The 9,777-nt window shown below is 43.4% G+C and overlaps 1 protein-coding gene across 1 annotated transcript in view; it reads right to left on the reverse strand.

Annotated features, from left to right (window-relative positions):
• Positions 1–9,777, reverse strand: part of Lrrc37a (leucine rich repeat containing 37A) — a 50,815-nt gene that overhangs the window by 13,561 nt on the left and 27,477 nt on the right. Inside the window, 2 exon segments of the mRNA XM_021175963.2 lie at positions 222–296; positions 3,354–3,425. Coding sequence (XP_021031622.2) covers positions 222–296; positions 3,354–3,425 — 147 coding nt within the window.

Raw genomic sequence — 9,777 nt, forward strand, 5'->3', positions numbered from 1 at the left:
CACAGACACACACACACAGACACACACACACAGACACACACACACACACAGAGACACACACAGACACAGACACACACAGACACACACAGACACACACACACACACACACACACAGACACACACAGACACACACACAGACACAGACACACACACACAGACACACACACACACACTAACATTTTAAAACCAAAGCGAGATTACTCTAAGAAGATAAACCTTACAGATGTTCCAGCTCCAGCGTCATCATGAGGATGTTCTCAACCATTGTCAGTTGCACCTGTGTGGCCCCCAGGTCCCTGAAGGAGAAAGCCAGACTTCGTGAGGAACCATTTCATCACACACTGACTCAACCTTCAGCTTTCCTATAAAACTAACTGGCTCAAGAATTCACTGATGGGGTTGGAGGGACGGAGAGGTTGAAAGCCGGTACTGCTCAGACCTGAGTTCAGTTGCCAGTAGCTACACTGAGGCAGCTCACAACCACGGGGGACTCCAACTCCAGAGTGTCTGCTGCCCTCTTCTGGCCTCTCCAGACACTTGCACACATGTGGGCATATCAGCATACAGATATATATAATATATAGGTAAACACAAATAAAAATAAAATCTTGCTGCCATAGAAGAGATTATTTCACGAATCGTCTTTTGAAAAGAGGAGTAAGTTCGGCATTTCCATCCTCAGGTGAGTGAACTCAATGTCTTCAATGAACCCTCTCACCTCTCAGTACTCTAACGACCACTCTATAGTTCTTATTTTTCACTTAAATTTCGAATATGTAATGCCCATTTTAAAGTTCTGTCCACCTGCGCAGACTATTTATATTAAAGACACAGGAAATCTGGGGTATTTTAATTTTTGAGACAGGGTTTCTCCTGTGTAGCCCTGGTTGGCCTGGAACTCACTATATAGACCAGGCTGGCCTTAAATTTTCAGCAACCTGCCTGTTTCTGCTTCCTGAGTGTTGGGACTAAAGGTGTGCATTACCACACAGAGCCTTCTTTTATTATTATTATTTTTATTTTTAAAAATGCTTATTTATTATCTATGCGTGTATGTGTGCATTCAGGTGCCGTTGAGGCCAGAAGACAACAGATGCCCTGGAGTTCCAGATGGTATGAGCCACCTGATATATGTGTGAGGTCCCCACAGAGGTCAGACGTGTCAGATTCTCAAGAGGTAGAGTTACGGGCAGTGAGAGGCCCATGTGGGTGCTGGAAATCAAACATGGCTCCTCTTTTTAAAAGCAGTATACCCTGGTGTTCGGCCTTGAAGAACATTGTTCTTTCAGAGGACTAGGGTTCTATTCCCACATCCACAGGCTGGCTCCCAACTGTCTGTAACTCCAATTACCTGGTGCCCTCTTTGGAATCTACAGGCACTGCATACATAGGCTGACAGGGAAAAACATTCATACACTTGAAATGTTTTTTTTATTTTAAAACGTAGTATACACTTATAGCTCTTTGCTTTCTGAGATGATAGCCCTACATGTGCTTACATATACATCTCTGTGGTCTTCAATGCTATTTCACCCTCAGCTGAATGCCTTGCCTATTGTTTCTTTACTCTTTTCAAATTTTTCCATATATTTGTGTGTGTGTGTGTGTATGTATACATATGCCACAGTTGTATATGTGGAGGTCAGAGGACAAATAGTGTGAGCTAGTTCTTGAACTTGGGTCTTCAGGCTTGGTGGCAAGCCCCTTTATTTGCTAAGCTATTTTGTCAGGCCCCTAACTGTTATTTCTTTTCTTTTAATTTTAATTTTTAAAACAGTGTCTTGGTGTAGTGCTGGCTGGTCTGTAACTCACAGAGATCCCCCTGCCTCTGCCTTCCAAGTACTGGGATTAAGAATCACACGACCACTCAGGAACTCTGCCAGACCAGTGGCACAGGTTCCTTCTGGTCTGTCTGGGCCAGTGCTCTGAGCAGACCTTCCCCAGCCCCACAACACCCAGAGGCAGCTCCACTCCCAGGCGCTCTAACATGCCCAAGATCAGAGGGTCCCAGGATCTCAGGAGCTTGGTCACACCAAGATCTCAAGGTCCTAAAGGCAGCTTGACTCCCAGGAGCTCAGACACACCCAGGATCTCAGGATCGCTGGATCCCAGAATCACTGGATCCCAGAATCACAGGATCACAGAGACAGCTTGACTCGGAGGAGTTCTGACACAACCAGGATTACAGGAAGGACAGACTCCAGCCAGACATAGCCAGGGCAGGTAGCACTAGAGATAAAAATCCTTTGGTGATGTGAGGGACATTCATTACAACCTTATTACAATGAACTCCAATGTCCAAAAACTGCTTTTATTTTGTGTTTGTACCACTATAAGCCAAGATTTTAAGCTCTACTAAAAACAAAACAAACAAACAAACACACTTTATCTATTTATGTTCATTAAAAATTAATAATGATATATTATTTTAAAGTATACAGTTAATATATTTGGAGTTATTTAAAATTTATATTGAGGTTGGGCAGTGGTGGCTCACGCCTCTAATCCCAGCACGGCAGAGGCAGAGGCAGAGGCAGGCAGATTTCTGAGTTTGAGGCCAGCCTGGTCTATGGAGGTCTATGGAGTGAGTTCCAGGATAGCCAGGAGAAACCCTATCTTGAAAAAAACCAAAAAAAAAAAAAAAAAAAAAAAAAAAAAAAAAAATTTGTATTGAGAAAAATGTATTTTCAGTATTGCTGTAGACAAACATCTACATAAGACTGATCAATTGATTGTTGTTTATATCAAACAACTTTTATAATACTCATTTTTGTTGTTACAATAGTTTATAAATTTTAAAGACTATGATAAAAAACAAAAGGTATTGCAGGTTTTGAAGGGGGGTGCTCTCCGGGAGGAGTTGGGGTACAAAAGAGAAAGAAGAATGTGATGTGTGATGTAAGTCTATTTATTCAAAATAGGTGGGTTTTTTTTTTTTTTTCCGAGACAGGGTTTNTCTGTATAGCCCTGGCTATCCTGGAACTCATTTTGTAGACCAGGCTGGCCTCCAACTCACAGAGATCCACCTGCCTCTGTCTCCCAAGTGCTGGGATTAAAGGCATGCGTCACCACGCCCGGCCTCAAAATAGGTTTTTAAATGTTAACAAATTCAGATAAATTGAAATTATGTATCTTTTCTCATCATAATGCCATAAAACTTAAATCAAAGGCAGGGGGGGAAGAACAAAGAAAGGAAAAAAAAAAAAAAAAGAATGCGCACCACCTCTCCTGGACCGCCATCCTTTTTCCAACAGTATAGTTGAAACTAAAATTTCAATTTTTTATTAAGGCAAAATACTCTCATAATGAAAATTTAAAAAGAGCAGAAATCATCCCAGGACCCAATTACTTACAGATATTTTAATGTTGGCAATTTAAAAAGGAAAGGATCTTCGACAACTGTCAGAGGGTTATGGTTGAGGATTCTGAAAAAAGCAGTGAGATTCACATTACACACACTTCAACCTGCTCCACCCCACTCCAAAAATGTACATCCATCCCTCAGCATGGAATATAAATGTATGCGTATACATACATACATACATACATACATATTATATATAATGCTTTTTACCTATAAACCACACTTAGAATCCACGAACATTCTTCCTGTGAGGACTATCCACATGTATGGAAAATAAAAGAGAAAAATAGAGGAGGAAAAAAAAAAGGCAGAATACAAAGAAGAGAAACACCAAAGAGCTTCTAGGTTAAAAAATCTAGCAGACAACTACACTGGTAGTAAGGCTCTCTCTGTGTAGGAAAGTTTTTGTTTTGTTTGGGGATTTATTTATTTACTTATTTAGTGGTGTGTGTGTGTGTGTGTGTGTGTGTGTGTGTGCGTGCGCGCGCACGCGAGCGTACGCTCTCAAAGCTCTGACTGTCCTGGAGCTTGTTCTGTAACCCAGGTGGTCTAGAACTCAGAGACCGTCCTGCTTCTGCCTCCCGAGTGCTGGGATAAAAGGGGTGCGCCACTATACCTGGCTAGAAAAGAATATTTTTAATGTATTTCCATAATTCAAGGTGCTTATCCATTTTTAGAAGTCTAAAACATGTTGTAGTTAGTTCGCTAAGTCAAGAAGAAGAATAAGATAGTTTCCCTGGCTTTGGAGGAAAAGTATGACTGTTTAGAGTAGCCCCTGTCACAGCCAGGTCCCTGTCACAGCCAGGCCCCCTGTCACAGCTGGGCTCTGGTCACAGCCAGGCTCCACTACAGTCTCCCTTGTGTTCTTGATCATCGCAGACTGAACAAGCCTGTGTGTGCATGTGCCAGGCTCCTGGCCATGATGAGCTCAGGAAATGATTGTGCCTTATTGTCACTGTCACCCCTGTGCCTGGAAGGGCACCTGAATTGACCCTGGTATTTAACAAGTGTTTATGGGATAAGTAAGCAACATTGTTTATACGCCGATAAGATGAATAATATAATATAATAATCCTCTCTCCCGCTCTCTTGGCCGAGGGTCTTTGCTTAGTTGCCCAGGCCGACAGACAAACAAAACCAAAACAAAATAGGAGAAATGAAGTGAAACAGAAAAAAAAAATGTTTTAGATTTAGTCTGTTCCCAAATCAGAATAGAACGTATCAATAATCATTCCTTCAGCTCCCAGGCCTCTGTGATCCTTCCATGTTCAACCGGACTAGAGGTGCTAGGGTAGCCATTACCCCATTTTCTTTAAAAACATTTATTTTAAATTAAGTGTGTGTGTGTGTGTGTGTGTGTGTGTGTGTGTGTGTAGCAGGGGTAGGCGTACTTGTGAGGCAAGTGTCTGAGGAGTCCACAAGAGGGACTCAGAGCCTGTGGAACTTTGAGTTCCTCTTCTTTGCAAGAGCAAGATGTGCTCTTTAGCACCGAGCCATCGCTCCAGTCACCGTTCCTGCTCTCCAGACGAGGAGACGGAAGCACACAGGGGTTGTATGACTTGTCCTAGTTTGCTGAGGGCATCCACAAAACCAAAATTGGAATCTGAGGCTAGTTCTGATTCCAAAGCCTGTGTTTAACAAGCGGAGAAAGGGGATTTACGAGAGCCACAATTAAATCTTCCTTTTGAGACTTAGTTTAGAACAGTTTTAAATTTTATTTATTATAATTATTGTGTTGGAGGTGGTGCCATGTCAGGCTGTGCATGTGAGTGCCAGGGAGAAGTGGATGTCAGCAAACAATTTTGGGGAGTCTGTTTTCTCCATACACTGGGCTCCAGGAGTCAAATAGATCTGGCTTGCGCAGCAAGAACTTTTACCAGCAAAACTGTCTCCACACCTAACACAGCCTTTTCCTTTTATTTATCTATTGACAGTCATGGGGATTGAACCAAGAACTTGGTACACGCATGGTATGTGTTCTCACTAAGCTACAGTTCACACAATATATTTTGATTATATTCTTTCTGGAAAACTTTTGCGAACACAATTTCCTGGGCTGGCCAGTTGGCAGAAATGGCAGTTAGCAGGTCGGGGACTTACTGTCATCCTGGTAACTGTAGTTGATTCCCTGAGCCCAGTTGTCTTTCACACTTATACCATGGCACACACAAAGTAATAAGTAAATGTTGAAATACACATTTTAAGAGTGACCCTACTGAGCATTCTCTAGAAACTTCTCCCAGAAGGTGGCTTTAGAAAACAATTATAGTCAAGTGTCTTAACTGAGGCAGTGATATGAGCATGGCTGGGATAACAAAGGCCCTACACAACAGACTGACAGGACAGCCAGGGAGCACCATGTCCACAGGGAACTGTGGGATGTTCATGTATGTGCTTGGGAAACTGAAGACCACAAGCCACAGGCCTGAGTATTTGGAAGGCCATGCGCATGTGTATGTGTGAGCTTAGATGGGAAACAACCAAAAATACCCAAGGAAGTTCACCCCTGCTGACCTTGCAGTTCTATACAGGTAGAAGGGGGAAGCTAAGCCTGCCTCTAAAAGCACCCACACTAGAAATCCCAAAGACAGGCAGGGAAATGGCTTCCTTAGAGGAAGATGGTCAGAGAAATAGCAGCGACCCAGACCCTGTTCCAACGTGCAAGGAGAATGTGAGGAAAGAAGAAATCCTTTCTTTTCCTCATCGACAAGGTCCATGAGCCTTCGAGCACTCCTCCCCACGTGAAGCTCCTCGGTGCAGGATTCTGTGTTGCACTACTAGATTCTGAGAAATCAAAAATGGTGTGTCTGCTTCTGCACCATGGTTCTGAGAGTCACAGTATTTAACCCAGCCATGAGAAAGACAACCACGAAGAACAGGCAAAAGTGGCTTGATCCCACAGGATCTGGGTTCAAACTCTGGTTCTGTAACTTTGGAGTGAAGTCACTTGAGTAGGACAGCCTCAAACCTCAGCTTTTTCAGTAGAAAAAAAAAAAAAAACAAACAACCTACGATTTCCCTCACCAAGCAGTCCAGGATTCAAAGGCATCTAGAAGGGGTATGACCAGAATGGGCAGCTCAGCACAAGTGACTTTGTATGGATAATAAACCAGGAGCAGGAACCCTTGGGGATGCCAGATAAGAGTGTGCCAGAGAGTTCTACAGATAGGCATTTCTTAGAAGGAAATGCAGCTATCTGCCTGCCCCACAGGCCCTATGACAAGTAGAAGCCAACTTCATGATAAGATACAAAGCCCAGAAAGCTGAGCTAACCTGTTCAGAAGACACCACTTCTAGGTGTCAGAATGTGCTACATGCATGCCTCTCAACTCATTTAAGTATTTCAAGTAATACCCAGAACATAACAAATACTCATAGATGTGAGTATCAAAGAGTTGTTACAGGTAGAGGGAGAACTACCAGGATGACAAGACAAGGAGCCTTCTCACACCAGAGGGGAGAATCGGATATGACAAAGAAAGGAAAGGTGCCATAAATGTTGGATGTGACCCTCTCAAGACTGCAGGATAACTATAAATTAAACATCTTACTCAATTCATGCCAAGGACAGACTCAAGTTGCTCTTCTTTAATGTTTGTGCCTTTTTTACTATGAGAAGCAGCTGCCAGTATCCTATCTGAACCAAAGTGAGGACCATCAGGTCCTGAAGACAGCAAGCCTTTTTTAAAAATATATTCATTTTTTAAAGATTTATTATTTTATGTGTATGAGCAGTTGCCTGCACATAAGTATGTGCACCACATGTGTGCCTGATACCTGCAGAAATCAGAAGAGTGTATTGGGCCCTGGAACTGGAGTTACTGATGGCTATGAGCCACCATGTGGGTATTAGGAATTGAACCCAGGTCCTCAGCAAGAGCAACATGTGCTTTAACCACTGAGCCATCTCTTCAGCCCTAGGAGCAAAAATTTCAGGGGCCAAAAGGAAGCAGTGGGGTATTTCTGGGTCCATGAGTCAATTGATGGACAACTTACCCCATGAATATTCTTAGCTGTAGGCAGACACTTCAGTAGGGATAAAACTAGGATTTTCCTTTCATTTTCTTTCAGGGTTAAGCTCTTGACATAACCGTAGCCAAACTATCATGTGAATGTGCTTGGTCTGAATAATGTGTAGATCTTCTGCCAAGTGAAGACTTTCAAGACTTATTTAAAACAAAACAAAACAAACCAAACAATCAAGCATTGCTATCAATCAAGCAATGGTACATAACTAATGAGCTTTTGGTGTGTGTGTCTTTGACCTGAATTTCAGACTCAAGAGCATCTCTGCCCTAGGGTACCACTAATGAAAGGAAATAAAGCTTGAGACCTGTGATTCATGTAATGTATGTCAAATAGCCCAAAGAGTTGTTTGTGAGCTTTGAAACCTGGGGCTGAGAACATAGCAGAACAGACCAGGACATGCCCGGGCAGGCCCATCGCCTCCCTATCTCCCACCCCTCTGACCTAAGTTAAATGTTAACAGACTGCTGATGTTTAAATGGACCAATCATGTGAAACCACGCCAATTCCTCCCCCAGCCCCACTCCTTTTCTATAAAAACCCCTAGCTTCCAAGCCTCGTGGTCGAATCCACTGTCTCCTGTGTGAGATACGTTTCGACCCAGAGCTCCGCCATTAAAAACCTCGTGTTGTTACATCAAGGTGCTGTGTTCTATTCGTGATTCTTGGGTGCACGCCAAATCGGGAGTTGAGTGGGGGTTTCCCCACTAGGTTCTTTCACTAACAAGTAGCATCAGTGTTTGTCAGTAACATGGAGGCTGTATCTAAGTAAGTATCTGGAACCAGAGGTGACTATGGATCTTGAGAGGCCTAATCCTTAATTTGGGACCTTTGTATAAACTTTTTTAATGCGGGGGGGGGGGGAATAGAACTTCAATCAAAAGGACTCCAGGAATCATGTAGTAGGTGTCACAGAATTCCTCTTCTCTCCCTTGGCAACTTGCCTTTGGAAAAGATGCAAGAAGCTTGCGTCCCACCAGACTCCATGCCTGTAGAGGAATTTCCCTTAATGATCTAATTGACTAATAAAGATTGACTAAGAGCCAATTATTGGGCAAAAAATGAGGAGGCAGGTTTTCTGGGCAAGACAGGAAGAAGAGGGGAAGAGGAGGAGTTGCAGGGATGGCAAATGTAGGAGCACAGAGGGAGAGTTGTTGGAAGGAAGATGGAGCAGAAGCACATGGCCTGGAGAAACTGCAAGTAGCAGGGATTTCATAGCTGGGGAAGAAAGTGGTATAGAGGCATAGCTGCCCAATATAGGCATCCAGTTTATTAATATATAACTGAGTTTCATTTTCCTTGCATGAGCTTATTGGGGGTAGAGATTTACCACCACAAAATGGTGCCCCAACATATGAATTCAACTCAACTGCTGGGCAGTGGTGGCGCACGCCTTTAATCCCAGGACTCAGGAGGCAGAGGCAGGCAGATTTCTGAGTTTGAGGCCAGTCTGGTCTACAAAGTGAGTTCCAGGACAGCCAGGGCTACACAGAGAAACCCTGTCTCAAACAAACAAAAAACAAACAAACAAACAAAAAGAATTCAACTAACCTGAGATAGAAGACTACCTCTCCACTCCTCACCCCCAATACAAGGCTAGGGCTTGTGGATCTAGGCTGTGCCAGTGTGTGGATTGAAAGCTGACTGGGTCTGAGGGACCTACAGAGAACTGCAGAGAGGCTCCCTCCCCAAGCCCCAGGCAGACAGCTTCAGCCAGGGGCAGCACCTCAGCCTGGAGCTGGACTTGGGCAGACACAGTGAACTGATTGGGGTATCTATACCTTTCTTCCTAGAGATCACCCAAGATTTCGAATGTTTTAATTGTAGAGAGCAGGGTAATCTCAGAAATAACTGCAGGAAAAAACAAAGTAATCCCAAAAGGGGGCCTATGCTTTTTTGGAATATGTCAAAGACGTGGCAGAGGCTGACATTTGATGAAGGAATGTAGACCAACAACAAACAAATGGGGCAACACCTTACCAAAAAACTCCCAGTGGGGCCTCTTGCAGGCCCCAATGCCAGTCAGGGAGAGTTCTCTTCCTCAGGACAATTAATTAAACTGTCACTGCTTCAAAACAGATGTTGTGAGACCAGATAACAAGGCTGAGGCAAGTTTTATAGACAATTCAAAAAACTTAAAAGGGAGCCCAAAATGAATACTTAGGCAAGCTTCTATAGAGGATCAAAGGACAAAACTAAGAAATACTAGTAAATAATATGGAGATTGAAGGAATGATTGACTCTGGAGCAGATGTCACCATTATCTCTCCAAAATCTTGGCCTGCAAGTTGGCCATTTTAAGAAGTAGACATCCAGCCAGGCAGTGGTGGCGCATGCCTTTAATTCCAGCACTTGGGAGGCAGAGGCAGGCAGATTTCTGAGTTCAAG

Source organism: Mus caroli, chromosome 11 (assembly GCF_900094665.2).
Source record: "Mus caroli chromosome 11, CAROLI_EIJ_v1.1, whole genome shotgun sequence".
NCBI lineage: Eukaryota > Metazoa > Chordata > Mammalia > Rodentia > Muridae > Mus > Mus caroli.